At 55.0% G+C, this 20,028-nt stretch overlaps 1 protein-coding gene across 1 annotated transcript in view; it reads right to left on the bottom strand.

Moving 5' to 3' along the window:
• The window catches only part of KLF13 (KLF transcription factor 13), a 50,983-nt gene extending 31,491 nt beyond the window's left edge, over nucleotides 1–19,492 (bottom strand). The window contains exon 1 of the mRNA XM_060617885.3: nucleotides 18,384–19,492. Coding sequence (XP_060473868.2) covers nucleotides 18,384–18,975 — 592 coding nt within the window. The 5' untranslated portion in view covers nucleotides 18,976–19,492. The remainder of the gene's footprint in view (nucleotides 1–18,383) is intronic.
• Nucleotides 19,493–20,028: the final 536 nt, after the last annotated feature.

The following is a 20,028-nucleotide window of genomic DNA, read 5'->3' as shown; positions in this document are numbered from 1 at the left end:
CCAGGCCTAACTGCCTGGCATTTCCCTGTCTAGAAACTGAATGGTTTTGAGGCACAGGTGGTGTTTTCATTTCTTCTTCCAGTTGAAGATGATGCCTTTGCAAGAGAAAAAAAGGTACGGAAGTGAACCACTGTGACAAAGCAGGTCATTGCGTCATGGGAGGCCTGCCCCAGAGCAGAGGCTGTGGTTGTGGGGGGAGGCAGCAGGAGTCTTTGAGCCCCTGGCATGGGAGCCCCCGGGGACCCTGAGAGGCCAGGGGACCAGGTAGGATAGGCGGAGAAGGAAGAGAAAGGAAAGGTGGCAGTGGGTCACCAGCAGGACAGGGGTGCAGGGGTACCAAGCACAGGGCCCGTGGGAGACGAGACAGGGCCACACTGTGACTGGGGGATGGCCAGAACAGGGCCAGGTGTGCAGCCTTCCCTCTGCCATGAGGGATGGCCCAAGCCGGCACAGTGAGGGGCCCACAGCTCTGCTCCTGAGTCGGCGAGCGGTGGGGGAGAGAAATCTCCAAGTTTCAGAGAAACGAAGAGGGAGTTTTCTGGAACCACAGATGGGTGATCCTGGATGATCTTCCCAGAAACAACAGAGTCGAGATCATCAACCTGGTGTCCTGTGCAGAACAGGCTTGGATTCCCACGGGGACAGGCTGGAGATTCATGAGGGGCACTGGGCAGTAGGTGCATGTGCCAGGACTGGGGCTCATGCTGGGTGCACATGGGTACTCAGGTGTCATATCCCCTCTGCACGCAAGCTCCATTTGAACTCTGGGGAGGTCACGAGAAATGTCTGCCCTCTGATACTCTTCCTTTAGAACCAGGATCACAGCATGTTTATCAGAACGTCATTATTGTCAGTAGCTGAGAACTTTATCCATGGGGCGGCAGAAGTGATAAGCTGGTAGGAGTGCAGGGGTGAGGGGCCACAGGAGCCAAGGAGGTCGGCCCATTATAAATGGGTGGGGAGAACAGGATTTCAGTGGTTAAAAACATTTGAAGACTTTCCACCAGGTTGGCTGAGCAGACACCCTGGTCAGAAGTGGGCACTGGCTCAGCACTGCTGTGGTCCATCCTGTGACAGAGAGGTTACCACCTACCCCCAGCTGTGGAGACAGCACACTGGCACCGCTGGACACAGCAGCCTCGGGCTGTGGGAGACCTAGCATGGCATCACCGCGATGACGCCCCCGGGCACAGTACACCCATCCGGGGACATCGGGGTGCTGCTCCAAGCACTAGAGAAAGGCAGCCACAAGAGCAGTTCACCTCTCTGGCTCTCCTCACACTCGCTGAAGTGCTTTCTTTCACTTCTGGCTTGTCCACTCATCACACACTGCTAGACACACAATGGTCACTTGGGCCTGGATCTGCCCCCAAACCCACTGCTTTCTGAAAGGCATCTGAAGGAGGGAAAGGCCTGGCTGAGTGGGATGGGTGGGAGTGTCCAAGGTGAAGGAAGGGCTACAGCAAGGGATGCAGACACCCACACCCCACCCCACCCCGTGCTCCTGCCCACAGCAGCATGTGGGGATGAGGTCACACGGCGCTGGACTCAGACACCAAGTCTTCAAGGGGCAGAAGCACCAGCCAGAGCCAGGACCCTTGTGGCATTCAGGGAATGAGTGACAAAACCCCATGCCTTATGTCCCCCACCCTGACACTGTCTGCTGACACCCCACAAATGCAGCTTTACACACCAGTCCAGTGTGTGTCAATGGCGGGGTCAACCCCACCCCCACACCTGCCAGACCGTTGCCTTGACCCCTGGCCACTTTCTCTCTCCCATCTTGAGAGCCCAGTGCTTCTGAGCCAGGCTGCAGGGTGGGTTGAGACTCCCCTGCCCACCATCTTGTGACCTTACGTGCCTCTGTCCGCCACACCCTGCCCCATGCTCTGACCAGGGTCTCATCACTACCTCTGCCTGCTGGACCCCATAGAGTCCCAACCCAATCACCCTTGATTAAAGCCTGGGCAGCCAGAGTGACACCCTCTGAAAAGCAACAGGACACTGACCACAGACCCCAGAAGAACCTGCCCAGACCATAAGGGCCCAACTCCCTGGCCCAGCCCCAAGGGTTAGCCTGCACCTGTGGCCTTGGGGGCTGACTTCCATTCATCTTGCTTCCTTCCGCCAAGTCACTTAGGTACAGAAGCAGGACCCTATGCTAGCCTCGGGACAACACAGCCAACCCCACTGGGACTGTCTTCAGGGTACGTGCAGGGTGCCCAGGACTGCTCAGTGACAGAAGGCTCCACAGCCAAAAATCCCTCCAGCGCCAGACAGCAATCCTCCCCAACTCGGTCCTACACTGGAATCCATGGGATTTGGTCGAAAGAAAGATTCTACTGCTTTTAGGAGAAAAAAACAAAAACCTGTAAACTCAAGGACCAGAACTCATTCCCCACATTCTTGGGACAAATCCTGTTGACCACCATGTTTGGCCCTGGGATAGGGCATGGAATGACAGCCCAGTCCTCCAGGAGCTCTCCCTTCTCACTGGTGGGAACAGTACCTTCAGGCCAGGCTCCTGAGAAGGGGGTGACCCCTCATTGCACTGTGGGTCCAGCCCATGACAGGCCACCCCACAAGGCAAAGGTCACCAGCTAGGGTACTAAGGAAGCATGTCTGGTGAGTGCCTAGGGGGCTGCTGGTTCCTGGCCTTGATCTCAACACCCCCAATCCCCTCCCTGGAACCCCTGTGAATTGGATGCTTGGAAAATTCTGAGCCACAGCCCATTTCAAGTGTCAACATCCTGAAAACTCAGGTGAAGGGAGTGATGAAGACATACTCAGGAGACTCCTCTGCTGACATCAGCCCTGCTGCAAGGGAGGGAGGCCAGGTGGGAGACTAGGTGCAGGCTGCTGTCAGGATAGACCTGGGGTGCCCCCATCTTCAGGGGCAGGGCTGGGAGAATAAGTCCTGCCCCTGCAGTTGGAGTGACAGGCTCTGGACTTTGAAGGCACAAGGCACTAATCTGAGGTAGTTGGGGAAGTGTTGCTGAGTATTTGCCCAAAGGAGTTGGGGAGCATCTTTGTTTGCTCAGCCTGGAACAAAATACCACCAACGGGGTAGCTTACAAACAGCAGAAATATATTTCTCACAATGCTGGAGAACAGGAAGTCCAAGATCAAGGCTCCAGCATGGTCGAGTTCTGATGGGGGCCCTCTTTCTGGTTCATAGCTGGTGTCTTCCCACTGTGTCCTCAAAAGGAAAAAAGGGCAAGGGAGCTCTGGGGAGCCTCTTTTATAAGGGCACTAATCTGTTCATGAGGGCTCATGACCTAATCACCTCCCAAAAGCCCCACCTCCAAATATCAACACATTGGGCATTAGAATTTCAACATAAGAATCTGGGGTGGGTGGTGGGGTGGACACAAACATTTGAATAAAAGCAGGGAGCATCCCCCAAGGTCAACGTCATCTCAGAGAGCCAGTTATTTGTGCCACGAGTATTTGCTGGGCAGGCGTGGGCCTTTCACTTGAATCCGTGTGACCTGCCTCGTTGGGAGGAGACTGTTACGCAAAACTCAGCCACAGGAAAAGGAGGTGCAGAGGGGGCAGTGACAAGATACTCCCTCAACAAAGATACATTAAAGCAGGATGACCACGTGGAGTACCCCGGGGCTGGGCAGGAGCCGCAGAGGGGTGACTCTGCCCTCCAGAAAAACTGAGATGGCAGACACCTCTGGCCTTCCCAAGCTGATTCAGAAACAGATGACACCAGTTCTGTGCCTGAGAGCCCAAGACGCCCTGGGGTTTTCTGCCTTGGGCCTTTGCATGACTATCTTCCATGGAGTCACGGCAGTCCAGAGTCAGAACCTCCAAAACCCAGAGAGCACACTGAGCACCCAGGGCTGGCCAGCTCTCAACAACGGGCAGTATAAGCAGGAAAATTTCCCAGGCCATTTCCACGTTGTTGAAAACTGTACCCTAACATATGAAATCCAGTTTACACCACTGTAGCCCAGGATGCGGCTAGCACAGGTGGGCCCATGCCCTGTGAGGGCTCTTGAGCACCCAGGCCAGCTACTGGATGAAATGCCTCCCCACGCTGGGCCCCACAGGAGGCTGGACACCCCTCCAGCCCCCTTGCCTTCTCCACACAGGTGAGCACCCTGCAGGCAATCTCCCCACTCACCCGGGGTGCTGACTGGGAAAGCACAGGTTGCAGAGGCCAGGTCAGCCACCTCTACTGGAGACTGCACCTGTCCAGGCTGCTGCACAGACAGCCCTGGCTTCTGCTCCCCCACCCCTATGAGAAGGACAGGGGACATGCCTATCTCTACACGTTGAAGGGCATCCAAACGTGGCCACCACAGACCCGGCCGCTGCTTCTCCCAGGTGGCATTGAGCAGACAGCTACAGCAGCTGCACCTGAACCAGAAGGGTCAGCTCAGGGGTCTCACAACAGCCCACTCACTCAGAGCCAAAAAGGGAGGAGGCCCACTTGGCCACTCCAGCAGGAGACAGAAACAACACAGGTCCCTGGTGGCCTCTCCTGTCTGAGCAGAGGGGCCGGGTGGGGTCCACAGGAGGAAAGGGAACCCCTCCCCCGACCCAATGTTCACAAATATCCTCTGGAACAAGGAGATGCCAGGAGAGAGCAAGGAAGGCCACGTTAGTGCCCAGGTGTCATCTCAGACTAGATGCCCTCAGCCCTTACATTCATTCAAAATAGTCACCTCAGACCACACAGGAAGCATCTTGATGCCAAACACATTCACACGAAGATGAAAAGCAAGCAGGAAAAGGGTATGAAACTGTGGTTCGACAGCTGAAAAGCCAGCCTCAAGAACGCTTTCATGCTTCCCTTTAGGAAACAATTCTCATATCTGTGAACATAGAATTGCTGCCCCAAAAAAGAAAAAAAAAATAGAGGGGAAAAGAAATCCACAGATGGCCCAAAGCTCATGAAAGCAATTACTCCTGCAAACAAGAAGCAGAATGAGTGCTGAAACCAGAGAAGCCCAGGAAGTTACAAAAATAGCAAATATGAGTCCTGAGTGGGATTCCCTGGCTGCGCGCGTCCGCGTCTAAGCGGCTCTAGCAGCAGAACCAGGCGCTCTCCACTTGAAGGAGCCACTGGGAGTGTTGGGTGAAGCAAGTTTCACAGCAAGCAGGATTTCTGCTGCCCTCGGACTCAAGAGCTAGGCTGTGGGTATGAACTCAGTCATCGTGCTTCTGGAAGTCTCCCGCAGAGCACACCTGGACACAGAAAGTCCTTCCATTTAGGTGGAGTCACTGGGCAGGGCTGGCACAGTGTCTGTCACCACGAGGCTGTCTGACGCCATGGCAGGGAGATGCTGCTAGGCCTGAGTCCACCTCAGGCTGTTGGGCACACCCAGAACTGCTCTGGTGACCAGTGACGGGGTCTTCCACCTCAAGGTTCCCGTTCAGCTGCTTCTGCTCTTTAAAAAGCGTCAGGCCAGGTACAGCTGGCTGGGGCCTGGGAGGGCTCCATTACGGTTACCCAGTAACAAATGAGGCTCACCTGAGAGGGGGCCGTCCTAGCCTGAGCACAGCTCCCCAGGAAGCAGGTCTCCATAGCAACAAGATCCTCAAGGAACCTGCCTTTCTGTGGCAGGCTCCTGCTTCATCCTCCCACAACTCAAGATGGGCATTTTATGGACTGGGGCGTGGCTGGGGCCACAAGGCCGGTGAGGGTCACCCCACATGCGGTGCCAGAGGGTGGGGACGTGAGCTGGCACCTGTTTCAAAAAAGTAGTTCTAAATTGTCTGTTGTTGTTTGTTCTGTTCTTTTTTTTTTCCTTTTTCAAAAGAGAAGGCAGCAAAAATGTTCATTCGGGTGCCCAAGAGCATCACTGTAGTGGGTGAAATTCTGCTCCTGCAGGTTAAACACACAGACACACACCACACAGACACATACAAACCCTACCCCCACTCAACACAGATGCATACACCACACATTCATACGCCACACAGTCTACTCGCACACACACTCCTCCTCTCCTCTGAGGTCAGCATGCCCCAACCTGCTTTACAGATAAGAACCCTGGCCAGCTCAATCTGTTCTCACTCCAAAGCCTGGAGTCCTCATCAACATTCCATTTAGTCCCTCTGTTTAAATGACAAAGCATAATCAGGCAAAAAGGACTTTCTCTGATAAAAACACTGAGAGGCTCCCTCAGGAGCTGACTGTAACACCGGGCACACAAACTTGCCCGCTGCTGGGAGGAGAGGGCAGTGGGGTGGGGCCCAAAGTCCAAAGGCCAAATTGTTAGGACTGACAAAGGGCACACAGACGCACCGGATTTCTGACAAAACTCCCAAATGGATTAGGGCTTTGAACTTTCAACACTCTTCAATGCCATTTCAACACCTTTGTGTTTTTTCTTCAATGTCATAAAAAATGTAAATTCTTCACCAAGAAAAAAAAAATCTAATTCTAGGTACATCCTTGAAAAAGGTCTCGTACAAAGGGAGAAAGGATGACAAGGCTTCTCAGTGACCAGGTAGGGAGGCTGCCCAGCAACTGACAGAAAAATCTGGAAAAGCTGAAAGGCACAGTGCATGAACAGGTAACACCAGAGACTCACCACAAATAAATGCAACAAATACAGACATTTCCTTCAGTTTGGGGTTGGTGGACTTCAACCCCACCCCCCACCCCCCACCCCCAGTGATGGCAACAGTCCCGCTGCAGGGAAATGCTTTCGACACAGGTACACACAGGGTGTTGGCCATGAGGCCACAGGGCAGCCCGGCCCAACCCAGCAAGAATTCAGCCTATGTGGAGAGAAGGGGACCCAGGGGCCCTGCGTGCCCAGGATGAAGAAGGGACTCTGGATGCAGGCCTAGGTGTTAACTGCAGAGCAGTTCGAAGGACACACCACCAGCCAGGGCCACCTGGATCACCTCTACCAATGATAAAACGAAGGAAGTCAACTTTCAGCCTTCCGATGTACTCACTGGGCTCCTCCTCGATGGGGCAGGTGACTGTACTGGGTAATAGACAGGGGGATGGAGCAGAGAGGCCCAAGGAAGCCCCAGGTAAAGGGCAAGGCCTGCACAAGAACCTGGGGCTGAGCTTCACCAGCACCTCCCAGGGCCCTGCGTGGCCTGGCACTCCCTCAGACAGCCAGCAGGGTGGCAGGAGGCCACCCAATCTGGCACATCCAGCCCAAGCTACGCACATATGGGCAGTTACTGTTTAACAGCAAACGCGCTGAAGCGTCACCTTGTACCAAGATGTAAAACTAGTTCACACCTTGGCCTCCCAGGAGAATCTGGCATCGGGTGAAAAGAACACTGCTTAGGCTCAGAAAGACTTACAGGTCTCTCAGAGGACTTCTGGAAGCTCCAGTTATGGGGATCTGAACACCCCAAGATAAGAGAGGCATCGCCCCCAAATTTTCCATGGAACATAATCAACCTCAAAACCAGTACAATCTTGGTGTGGTGTTTACATAAGTGCGCCCAGGGCCTGGACCCTCGCCAGCTGGCGTGGCTGTCGGCAGTGGGGGCCCTTTGTGCCACCCCCACCCTGCCTCGCCAGGGCCTTGCCATAGTCTAAAAGAAAAAGTCAATGAATCACTGGAAGAAATGTTCTTCCTATGAAGAGAATATAAATGTTTATTAAGAAATTATAGGAACCAGGTCAGTCATTTTGGTATCTTAGTCACTCCAGCTAATTAAAGAAAAAAATCAAAACAGAACGCCATCCCAGAAACTTGAGACAATGAGAACTTCTCTTGCCACAAGCACTTTGAGCCCCAGCTCCGCCAGTTGCCAAGGTGACCCACTGTTTACCTCTCATTGTGTAGGAGGCTGACAGCCCACCAGGCTACCTCCCAGGGAAGAGCTGCCAGGGCATCCCCAGAGGGTGCAAGGAGGAAGCCACAGCCGCCCCACAGGGTCTCCCAGGCTGAGCCTGGGCTACAGCACAAAGGAGAGGTATCTTCACTGGTTCTCCTCAAGTTCCTGGGGCCCTACTCCCCCAGTACACCCTCCTGCCTTAGTCCTGTGGGCTGGAAACCCCTGACGGCAAGTTAAAAATGTGCTTAGTCCTGGGGTGCAAGGAGGGAGAGGAGAGGAGAGGGGGAAGGGGAGGGGGAGGAAAAAGAGGAGGAAGGGAAAGGAGGAGGGGGAGAAAACGGAGAGGAGAGGGAAGGGGGTAAGCAGAAGAGGGTGGAAGGAGGGGGGAAGGGAAGGGAGGAAAGGAGCAAGAGAAGGGGGAGGTGGGCGGGGAACAGTAGGAAAGGGGAGAAAGGAGGAGAGGAGGGGAAGCAAGGAGCAGGAGGTGGTGGTGGAGTATGAGAAGTGAGGGCACACCAGGTTGCACACTCGGCTGGGTAGGCAAAGAGCTTCCATGCACCTGGCCTCATCCAGTCCCCCATACCAGACTGTCTGCCCCAGTGAAAAAGGTCAAGGGCAGAATGGCCTGAGAAGGAGAACTCCACCAGGGACCTGGACTGCACACCCTCCAGCTTGGCTCCTGGGTCCCCACCCTATCCAGCACATACTACTCCCTCCTTCTCTGCTCTTGCAAGGCCCTGGCTTTGAGGTGATACAGCCCCACTGGGGGTCATGAAGAACAAACCATCCCTGCTGCAGCCTGTGCCACCTGGCCAGATGCCTTGTGACTGGCTTACTTCCAAAGGAACAATCTCCTGAGCTTTGGGGGCAGCTAACAGTGCATGCACGCACGCGCGCGCACACACGCGCGCACACACACACACACACACACACACACACACACACGCACACACACATAAATATCTGTCTTCTGAGGCCACGGTGCAGTACTGAATGTGGGACAGGAGGGCCTGAGTGTGGGAAGGAGTCTCAGCTCAGATTCAAGGAGACCAGTGAGATCAGGGAAAGGGAAATGAAAGTGGAAGTTTTTCAAAGGCTAAAGTTAGTACACTTCAGAATGAGGCAACCCATCCAAAGCAAAATGCTAACATGTAACACCCACCAACCATCAAGGAAGAACAGCTTCAAATCAGAACCTAGAAGAAGCCGAGGCTGGATTTCCTTTGAGACCCAAAGACCTAACAGCAACTCAAGACAATGACCTTTGTGCTCACCACCAGGACAGCATAAGGCCTCCGATGGCAGACCCTAGCCCCACCCCAACAGAGAGGGCATGGCATAAAATTCTGATATTACATCTCCTCAGGATAAAAGACAGCAACCTGCAAAGCCCCTGGACCTTCCCCTTCACCCTAGAGGCCTATGGCCAATCAGCAAAGTAATTTTAGAAAGCAGGACATGCCATGCAAGCAGCCAAAAAGATGCACTCCGGAAAAGACTAGGAAACCTTGGGAAACTGCCCTTAACACACAGGGCTGCAAGCAGGAGTCCCTTCTGGGTCCCCACAGGCTGCTATGAGGGACCGCCTCCTCCACCACACCATTCAGAGACAAAAATGGCAACTGATGAATAAGCACAAGGAAATCCAGAATGTGAAGCCACTGGAAGGAGCAGGCAAGATCTCCATGATGGGATGGAGAGGACCACTGCATGGTGTCTCCAGGGCCCAGGTCCCCACCTACCCCACCACCCGCCATTCAGTATTCCCGGACCATGGAGGGGTGTGGGGAAAGACATGGGGACCACAATGAACAGTGGACAAACCAGATGTGGCCAGTCGAGGGAATGAGGCCAACAGGCAGTAAGGCAGGGAAGCAGACGGCAGAATGTAAACTAAGACAACAGACTGCTAAGTAGCCAGATTGTCCATCACTTGTTAGAAGGGCAACTATGTAATTAAAAAAAATAAATTAACATTTATTATTTCTCCTTCAATGAAAATACATTTGAGTTTGTTACCGGTAAGATGTCTGAGGTACACCCATGGTGCCAACCCCCAGTTCTCAGACCCTTCCCTTAATCCCAGACATGGTCTTGAACAACTAGCCCAGCCAATGACCCAGGTCAAACATCACTCTGTGCCAAGGACACACCTGGGCGCCTAGGCCCCTACTTCTCTCCCCTAAAGGGCTGAGCTCTAAGGCTCAAGTATGCCTCTTCTGTTTCCTCTCTTTCCCAACACTTCCTTGCAAAAACCTCTATTCTTGATCTGCCATTAACTAACTTCTACCTCTAGCCCCAAACCAAATTCCCTTTATCCTTTGTGTGTGTGTGTGAGCAAGCATTTATACCATAAAAGAGAGTTAAAGACAAGTGAAAAAGTCAGAGAGGAAGTGTACAGGGTCCTACACATACTCAAGGAGAATGACATCAGTCCTACTAACACAAGAGTGTCAGAAGGCCCCAATTTAGGCCCTTGACCACCAGCCAAGCTGTCTAGCCATCGCCTTGCTGATACCCCTCCACGTCGATGTGGTGGTCCTGGGTAGGGAGCAGGAAGCCCCCTGAGCTCCTCTAAGCCCACTTCATCCTCCTCCCATTCCCAAGCTTCCTTCCAACTGGCCCCATGTTTGCAGGAGACAGCCATATGCCAGAACTCCACCTTCAGAAGCTCCTGGGACAGGAGCCCAACAAAGACACTGAACCATGTGCTCTCTGGTGAGTGATTTTTAATTTGGGCCCCTATTTCTTGCAAAGCTCTTCCATGATGTTCCCTGGGCTCTAGCTCCAAGGAGATGAGCTTGTACCCTGTGCTCAGGGGACCATGGGTCACCCACCCATGCAGGAAGGCCACACCCCTGTGGCAGCAGCACAGGGACATTTAATCTGAGGCATCAATCCTCAGTGCTTTTCCAAACAGGTCACCTTGGGACAGACTGGCCAATCGCCACGGAGTGTGGCCAAGTTCCTGGTTAGCAAGTATTTTTGTGTGATGAACTTCAAAAAAGAAGAACAATAAACAGACGCCCCCACCCCCAACACACACACCCCAAAATAAAAACCTGTACCCTCTGTTCTGTTTGTCCAGGATGATGTTAGTTAAAACTATGGACTGGTCAAGGCTGCTCCCCTGACCATGCACATGATGTCCAACAGCAAACGGGATAATGTCCAGGCCCTGGGGCAGAAGGGGAACAGGAGCTGAATGGAAGGCACACCAGTGCCAGGGCACACTAAAAGGGGCAAGGGGGATGGCAGGGCAGATGACCAACCTCTTTACCACAGCCTAGTTTCAGCTGAGGGGACTCCATGCCTCCAAGAAGGCTGACTGGCACAGGGCTGATCCACAGATGTTGGAAGACAGGATTGAGATCAAACTGAGTAAATGAACCAGAATCACAGGTCCCATGTAAACACGTTCCAGGCTTGGATGCAACATCAAACCAGACAGCACATTTACGTGTGTGTAAGTGTAGCCAAATGACAGAGCTTTTGGTTGGGTGAAGATTTCTCTGTCTTACATCAAGTGCCTAGTGTCAAGTCACTGTCAAAAGAGTAAAAAATTAGCATTTGAGTCTCCATTATATTGACCTAGAGCAGGGGAAGGCCTTCCAGGCTCAGGGTCCCCCCCAGGGGCCATGGCAGCCAAACCCCCACCACCCCCATCCTAGTCCCATCACAGCAGTCACTTCTCAACTGCCAAGCTGGAGACAACACTTCAAAGTTTATTTCCATTTTGATGGGAAGTTGACTTCTCAAGAAAATGACCCCACTTGGCGCTATGAAAGGGAAGTAAAACAGGCTTGGGTGTGTGAACTTAGATCAATATTTATTTTCTTCTGGAAAGCATGTAGACACCCACCAAGACCCTAAGGGTATCACTGGCTGCAGGCCGACGCCCCCCCCACCCCCAGGCCTGGGGGATGGGTCACCTGTGGCCACAGAGCCAGGGTGAGCTAACTAAAAAAAAGGCTGTAAGTACCATCTGGAAAGACTTTCATTCAAAATAAAATCAGGGCGTGTTGTTTGTTTGGGAAGGGAGCTCCTAAGACTAGGCTGAGCTGTCCTTTGACTATAAAAGGACTTCCAACAGCAGGACCCAGAAATGCCAGCACTTGTCCAGTCAATGGACTGTCCAGTCAGAAGATGAAACAGAAACCTACCAGGTGGACCAGACAGAAGGGGGCTGAACAGAGATGGGCAGACACTGCACCTGCACCAACACAGCACCTGGCTGTACATGCAGGACCAGCAGCACCCTAACCCTCCAAAAACCCAGTCTTGGAGTGTCACCCTACCTACCAGTTACTTATTATCAGGAGGAGAGTGTCCCTTTATAGTGAAGAGACCTGGCAGATGCCACTTTAACCATGTATGTGATCCAGCAATCAGACAACCTGACCACACGAGCCTCCACTGTGGTGCGTGCAAGTGCCCAACATTATATGACCTGTGTCATATTTCCCACCAAAAACTGTTTATGCTAAATCTAATCAGGGGGAAGCAATCTGACAAATCCAGACTGTGGGATGTTCCACAAGACAACTAATCTGGATCCCTAAAATGCCAATACAACAAAAGGCCAAGACTGTCCCAGACTAAAGGAAACTAAAAAGACAGGCCAACCATACACAATGTGTGATGAACTGGATTCCAGACCCTACATGGGACATCTTGGCGATCATTAGGAGAAGTGAATATGGACTGTATGTTACATAATATGTACTATTTAAAGAGAGAGGAGAGATAGGCAAGGGAGAAAATACAGTAGAGAAAGGGGAAAAAAGGATAAAAATAAAAGGGTGACAAATATTTAACTGAGGAGTCTAGAGGAACGTATGAGCGTTCACTGTATTACTCCCTTAACATTTCACAATAAGAATTTGTGAAGGAAGCAGTGTGCTTGGGACAGGAAGACTTCTAAATACCAGGAGGCACCTGCCCTCCCCTGGAACACAGGTCCAGGCAGGAAGAGCAGCCAGGCACAGCGGGCAGACCCAAACTCAGAAGTGTGGCTGCCCAGGCACAAACCTCAGCTCCCCCTTCATTTGCTGTGTGACTGTGGGCATATTTCTTAATCCATCTGGGCCTTGGCATCATTATTTGAGAACTAGTAATAACAACAGTACCTATTTCATAGGGTCCTGTGAAGATTAAAAAGCGTATGAGGAATGAATGCAAACAGAACAATGCCTGTCCCTAGCAAGCAGCCTGCTATTAGATACAACAGAGAGCTGAGTGTATCATCCCTGAAGTTTTCATTTCAAAAATGAGTTTAACTACTTTCTTAAAGCATAAACCAGACACACTTTAATAGTGCCCTGATATGTCAAGACCGCTGTTACAAATGTCAGTTATTATAGAATGCAGGCCTAGGGGACTACTGAGGAGGACTACAGGCCCCTCCACAAACAGCACCACATTCGTTCCAGCACAGTGTGGCTGGGTTGGGTTTCTTGAGTTATAGATTTAGATACACGTGCATACACACACATACACATATTAATAACTTGTTGGCTTATTTCCTTCCTTGGTTGTAGCTGCTATCTTATCTCCCCTTTCCCCTTTTAACTTGCTACATCTAGGAACCTAACGACCAACTCAATTCAGAATAAGGTCAAAGCAAACAGGCCCTTACAGTGTCGGGGCTGTCATGAGCTCATTTCAGTGAGCAGACTTCACAGTGCCAACTCTGAAGGGGCGGGGCTGTCTTCCAGATTTGAAGCCTTGCACATGGTACCTCTGGTTAAGTCAAGGGTGGTCCTGTCAGATTGCTCACACAGGAAGGGCTCCAGCCCTCTTTTAGCCAGGAGAGGGACAGTTTCAAAAGGCATCACATCAGTCCCTCCCCCAGGGCCAACAAGCCAGGAGGCACTTCAGGGTGCGAGGGCACAGCTGACTGCTGCAGGGGTTGAGCCCTTACCCAGGCTAGGCTGCAGGGTAAGCCAAGTAAAGATGGCAGGAGAGGGGCACCTGGGTGGCTCAGCAGGTTAAGCGTCCGACTTTGGCTCAGGTCATGATCTCGCAGTTTGTGAGTTCGAACCCCACATCAGGGTCTCTGCTGTCAGCACAGAGCCTGTTTTGGATCCTCTGTCTCCCTCTCTCTCTCTCTGCCCCTCCCCCCTCAGTTCTCGTTCTCTTTCTCTCTCTCTCTCTCTCTCTCTCTCTCTCAAAATAAGTAAATAAAATTAAAAAAAAAAAAAAAAAAAGATGGCAGCAGGAGAGCTGGTCATGAGCCATGAGAGAATAATGGTGGTTTTAGGGTTGTTTTAAATGTTCTCAATATGATGATCTCACATGTGCAAAAGAAGAACTGGAAGAAGTAAAAAAAAAAAAAAAAAAAAGTCAGCAACACAGCAGGAACTTCAGTACTGGGGAGACCAAGACCTCCATCTATTTCCTTTAAAAACATAATGTGCTATTTCCTTTAAAAACATAACATGTCTTTTAAGTTAACATGGTAACTCCACAATGCATGTAAATGCTGTCTACACTACTATCAATAACACTGCCAGGTCTCAATCCTACAGAAATGCCAGCTCCTCTGCACCAACACACATACTGGATTCTACTGCCACAGGCATGAAACGATAAAAAATGAGAAGGCAACATAACTATCCTTTCAAGATAAAGGCTAAACAAGTTGTGGTACAGTCACGCAGCCACACCTGGGAATACCACGCAGCCCAGATAAAGAACAAAGGTGCCTTGTTAAATAAGCACACCAAAAAAAAGCCTGTGGTAGAATATATTTGCTAGGATCCTACATGTATAGTTTTCAGATGTCTGTGTGGATGCACACACATGCATACATGCAAATCCACTAAAAGGGTCTGTAAAGGGAAACACCAACAGGAGGTGATAGTGGTTAGCCAGAGGAAGAGAAGGCTGGCACATTCTGCCTACACACTTCTGCATTGTTTGAAGTTTCACAACTGGCCCACTGGCAGCCTGGGACTGTGAGGGAGACGGGACGGGACCCACCAGCGTGGATGTGTCCCGAACAAAGTGCTGGCCATCTGCCAGCATGGCTTTGCCCTGGGTGAAGGAGATCCCTGCCACTCACTCCCTGACAGGCTGCCTGTCCAAGGCAGCTGCACCAGGAAGCACCTTCGAGGGGTACATGGGAGGAATGTGGTTAGAAACCAGGCTCTATAGCCAGAGTTTGTGTTGGGGGAGGGGACCTAAATACCCTGAATACCCTGCCCCAATAATCTCACTCACGATCAAATCCCTTGTTCGGTGGCTAAACTTCAAACTAACCCCACCCAAATTATTACAGGAAATGGCTAAGAATGCAATCTTAACTCTACCTCCACCCGCAAAAAGAGGGCCAGGTGACCAGGCATGTCTCTCTCTGGATGTCTGCAGGAGGGAGGGGCTGTACACAACACAGTGCCCCCCTTTCCAGCAAGGCCCCCAGAGCTGCTGAAATGGGCCCAGCTCATGCAGCATGCAATTGGATTTTTAGCTCCCAGTGCTGCAGGGAAAACAGGGCACAGAGACATTCTGAAAACGATTCTTTGCAGGAACAAATAGGTAGGAATGTATTCAAGGCATCTCTGCCAAGAAAGACTGAGTGGCCATTACTGCTGGGGACCCGCCAAGCCCCACCACTCCAGACAACAAGCAGGAATCTCCTGGCTGGCTCAGGTGGAGATCTGCCCTCAGAAGGCCAGAGGCCTTTCCTTCTCAAAGTTCTTGAATGTTCACATCAAAGCCCTTCAGCCTCCAAGAAAACATGTTCCTGGTCTTGCTACTCCCCAAGGCAAGACTAAGCAAATTCCCAGATCTGGGCTGGAAATTCTGATTAGCTAAATAATAAGTGCCTTAGGGGAAAAAAAAAAAAAAAAGCAGCTTGGGTTGCAAAAATGTGAGTGTCTTTGTTTGATCACGTGTTTGCTTAACATCAACAATTACCTAAATGTGACAGGGTAATCAGTCCTCAGGACACTGCCATACAACTAAGCAGTCCAGGCAGCTCTGGGAGATCGAAGCAGTCAGGGAAGTCCAGGTCTCCCCAGAGTCAAGGCTGAGGCTTGTACTTCCCAAAGGTTCTCAAACACACAGCCTCATTTCCCACAGACCTTCCAAGTGGTCAGGCGAGACATGACCAAGCTGCAGGGAGGTCTGTGGACCCGTCCTTGGTCACAGAGCTAGACAGAGCAAGTTGTGAACTGCCTTCTTGGCTAAAATGATTTTGATATTCACCCTCTGCCATGAAATTGCTGCAGGTGGGTTGGTTGGGGGGTGGGGGGTTGCTCCTAGTGGAGTAGAGGGCCTGGCATGACCTGAACCATTGTCGGCAGAGACCCCCCAGAAAGCTGCTGGAAGCACACAAACCAAACCACAGCTATCTCAGAACCGGGGGCTGCTGCTCAGGTCTTCCCAGGGTAGCCTGTCCCCTTGGTCACCCACTGTGGCCTGTGGGCTACCCTTGTCTCCTCTACGAACACCAGTTAATTATGTTCTGCACACTTGGGGGCAGGCTGGAAATGGGCTCCCTAGTCATGCCCTCCACCAGAAGCTGAACCAGACTCCCTCCAGAGGTGAGTTCTTGGTTCATAATCAGATTCACCTGGGGCACCACTTAAACTGTAGTGTTTGGCTGAAGGTCAGTATTTGGGACCTGGAAATCTACATCTCCTCCAGAGGTAGGGCCTCATGTTTCTGCACACAGGGAGGGCAAGCCCCGTTCCCTGCTCTTAGACACAGCACACTACAGTCAGAGTGTTGGTTCCATCCTCTTCTGCTTGCTTCGGGTTTCAGAGCACCCCAGAGAGGCTGGGTTCCACCCCACTGAGGGAGACCCGAGTTCTCATTGCCTCGGAGCAATCATCTAGCCAAGGGGCCCACTCAGGAACACTACAGCCTGGATCAGGGGGCAAGCAAACCCAGACGCTATCCTCCAGCTAAGGCCCCCATCCAAGCCTGCCCGGTCCGTGACAGCGAGCCCCGGCCCTCAACCAGCCCCTCCACAATTCTCGAACCCGACCAGCCGAGTGGAAAGCCACCGTGAAACAGGACGCAGAGAGTCTCCTATCCTTAAATTACCTGCCCAGTACTGGCCTCGCCCCCGCAAGGAGGTCCTCGAGCCACGCCCCATGCACTGCCCCCGCCCCCGTAATCTGGGTGCTACAGGATCCGAACGTAGTTTGGCCCCTCCTCCACGGCCACACCCACCCTGGCAGTAAGGTTCCCAGTCTGAACCAACACCCCTACACTAACCCCACCCCCTATCTCGGTCCACACACCCTAAATTCCGACTAAGAATGAGTAGAATGGCCCCGCCTTCACCCTCGACCCCACCACCGGCCGAGCTATCCCTTGCGGCCACAGCAAGGGACCAAAACCGCGGGGGCAGCTTCTGAGGTAAAGGTTTGTCTGAGATCCGCTGGCCTTGACACCTGCAGACCTGGAGACAGCTCAGTTCCAAATTTACCAGGAGACGGGGGTCTTTCAGCTGCAGGGTCTTCAGGACTGCAGTTTTTAGCTAGCTTCCGAACTATTGTACAAATGTGAAGTCTAAACCTTTGGTAACAAGGTAACAGTATATTTATACGGGTTTTTTAACCTGCTCCAAATGCGAAAGAATTAAGTGTACCAGAAGACTTAACGTGAGCCCAGAGGAAATACACAATTCTTTAAGCCAAACTGAAAGAGAAAGGTTACCATCCCTTAAAACATTGTTCCCACCTTTGTGTTTAAAAAAAGAAAAACAACTACGAGGTCCCTGGTCCGCTGAGGCCGCCCGTCCCGGTGCTGGTGCCGCCCGCACGCATCCGGCACCCGGCAGGTGAGCAGGGCCGGGAAAAGGGAGGCGCACAAGGCCGGCAGTGAACAGGGCTCTCCTTTCTGGAGAAAGCGCCCCCAGGCCGAAGAGCCCCCTCGGGTCGGGCGCGCCCCCGCCGGCCGGATGGGCGGGGCTCCCACAAAGAGCCTCCGGCGGGGAACCAGGGCCGCCACCCGCGTCGGCCGCCGCTGGCTCTGGTTTGGACAAATTAAACCTTAGAGCGCTGGAAAAATTACAGGAAGAGGAGAGTGAAGAATGTGCCGAGTGGCTGGAGGGAGCCCTGTCCCCGCGTGAACTTCGCCCGCCGCTCGCCCGGGCCGGGCCGGGCGGGTCCCTCCCATCCCGAGCGCGCGCCCGGCCGGCGAGGGAGGGGCCGGTAGGGGAGGGGCCGGGCGAGGGCACCCCGCCTCCCCCGAGGCCCCGGGGCGCCCCCACCGCCTGTCTCCCAGAGCAGCACGCGCGGCCCCCACCCAGCTCGCCCGCACCTGCTCGCGCCGCCCCTCGGCCTCGGCGGGGTCTACGCCCGCAGCCTAGATGACGACATCCGCCCCCGCGGCCCCGCCCGAGAGTGCCCGGGGAGGGGGCGTGCCCGGCGGGGGCGCGGTCGCCGGGCGGGCGCCGGCTCCCAGCTCACGGACCCGCCTCGCTCGGCGCGCGGGGCCGGCCGCGGGACCGTGTGGCGGGGGGGAAGGGGCGAGGCCCCGACCGTTCCCGGCCCCACTGCCCCTCGCGCCCGGCCGGCGGCTCCGGGGGCGTGGCCCGGTAGCTTGCGCTGTCCCCGTCCGCGCGCTCTGGGCGCCCGGGCGGCCCTACTGACCTGTGTGAGTTCTCAGGTGCGCCTTGAGGTGCGAGGATTTCCCGTAAACTTTCTCGCAGCCCGCGTAGTGGCACTTGTGCTTTCTCTGCGGGGATTCGTGGTCGGCGCGACTTCGGCCCCGCCGGCCCCTTTGTCTGAGGCCGGGTTCGCCGCTCCCCGTGGGCCCTGGCTCCCGCTCGGGCTCCAGCCCCGCCTCGAGCTCGGCCTCGGGCTCGCTCCACGCGGGGCTGAGGGGCGCGGCCGCCGCACCTTCGCCGCCGGGGCAGGCGGGCTCGGGGGCGGGTGGCGGCGCAGGCGGCAGGCGGCAGGGGGTCCTCGCCTTCCGGGCCGCGGCGCCCTCTCTGCGCTCCGCCGGGGCGGGCGCCGGCGCTTGCTGGTTGAGGTCCGCCAGGATCCGCGCCACCACGAAGAGCGAGGCGCTGTCTTTGCCGTCGCGGCGCTCCTCGACGCGGGGCAGCGTGGCGGCGACAGCGGCGGCCGCGCCTTCGGGTCCGGGCTCCGGCCCTTCCCGCGGCCCGTGCACAACCGCGCGGCTCGACATGGACACGAGGCACTCGGCGGCGAAGTGGTCCACATAGGCGGCGGCTGCCATGCTGCGGTCTCCGGCCGGCGGGCCGGCGGCACTGCTGGTCGCTGCGAGTCGTCAGCGGCGCATCCGCACCCACGGCCTCCGGAGAGCGGGCGGGGGGCGGGGGCGCGGCGCGCCCTCTCCGCGGGCTGGGCTAGGCGCGCAGCCGCCTCTGCCGTCACCCGCGCGGCTCCGCGTCCGCGAGGCGCCCGCCCGGCCGGGCACCAAAGAGTGAGCGCATGGGGGGCGCGGGCCCGTGGGGTCCCCGCGCGGCGTCAGAGGCGGCCTGTCCTAAGGATGCCGAGCAGCGACGTTAGTGACTGTCTCGCCAAGTCGCGGCCGCAGCCTCGCCGCGCATTGTGGCAGGCGGGACAGCCGCCGTGCGCGCCGCGGCTCGGTGTGGGCGGCCCGGCCCCGGGGGTGGGCGGGGCCGGGGCCACATCTGGACCCGACGTCAGCCCCCAGCCACATCCTGGCGGCGCAGGTTACAGGCGGCGGCGGCCGCGGGGAACTGCGCGCGCGGAGGGGGCGGGGATCCCAGAGCGCGCACCGTAAGGATAGAGCGGTCGCGCGCCCGCGCCTGGGGAGGGGGCGTGGCCTAGGGCAGGGGCGGACGCCGTTGGTTCGTAGGTAGGCGGCCGGACCAATCCGGGCCGCAAGAAGGACCGGCCCGGCCTCGGGGCCTGCCCTCGCCAATGGGCGTGCCCTCTTGGCCGGCGGGAGGAGGAGCGGAAATTTGAGCCGGGAGCTGGGCACGCTGACGCAGGACGTCCGAGGGCGGCAGGCCGGGGCGTGGCTGCGCGGGGGCAGCTCTCCACCCCCCCACCCCCAAGCAGCCGGGAGCCCGCGGGGGCATTTTCCTGCCAGGGCTTCTGTATCGTGGCGGCCTGGAACCCCGTTGTGAAAGTGAGCCCTCGGCAGGGCGTCCCTTTGTCCCTCCATTCCTGCCTGTGAGGGGCACCAGGGATGGGTGCGCCTCGGCGAGGCTCGCCTCCGCTTCTCTTCCAGAGCGACGTTTGCACGGCGGGGAGGCGTGTCCGCTCAGGCTGGGCGCGAGGCAGCAGGCCTGGCCTGGGG

The sequence above is a fragment of the Panthera onca genome, chromosome B3 (assembly GCF_046562875.1).
Source record: "Panthera onca isolate mPanOnc1 chromosome B3, mPanOnc1 haplotype 2, whole genome shotgun sequence".
Classification (NCBI taxonomy): domain Eukaryota; kingdom Metazoa; phylum Chordata; class Mammalia; order Carnivora; family Felidae; genus Panthera; species Panthera onca.
The sequence above is the reverse complement of the archived record's forward strand: the minus strand, read 5'-3'. Positions and strand labels throughout refer to the sequence as shown.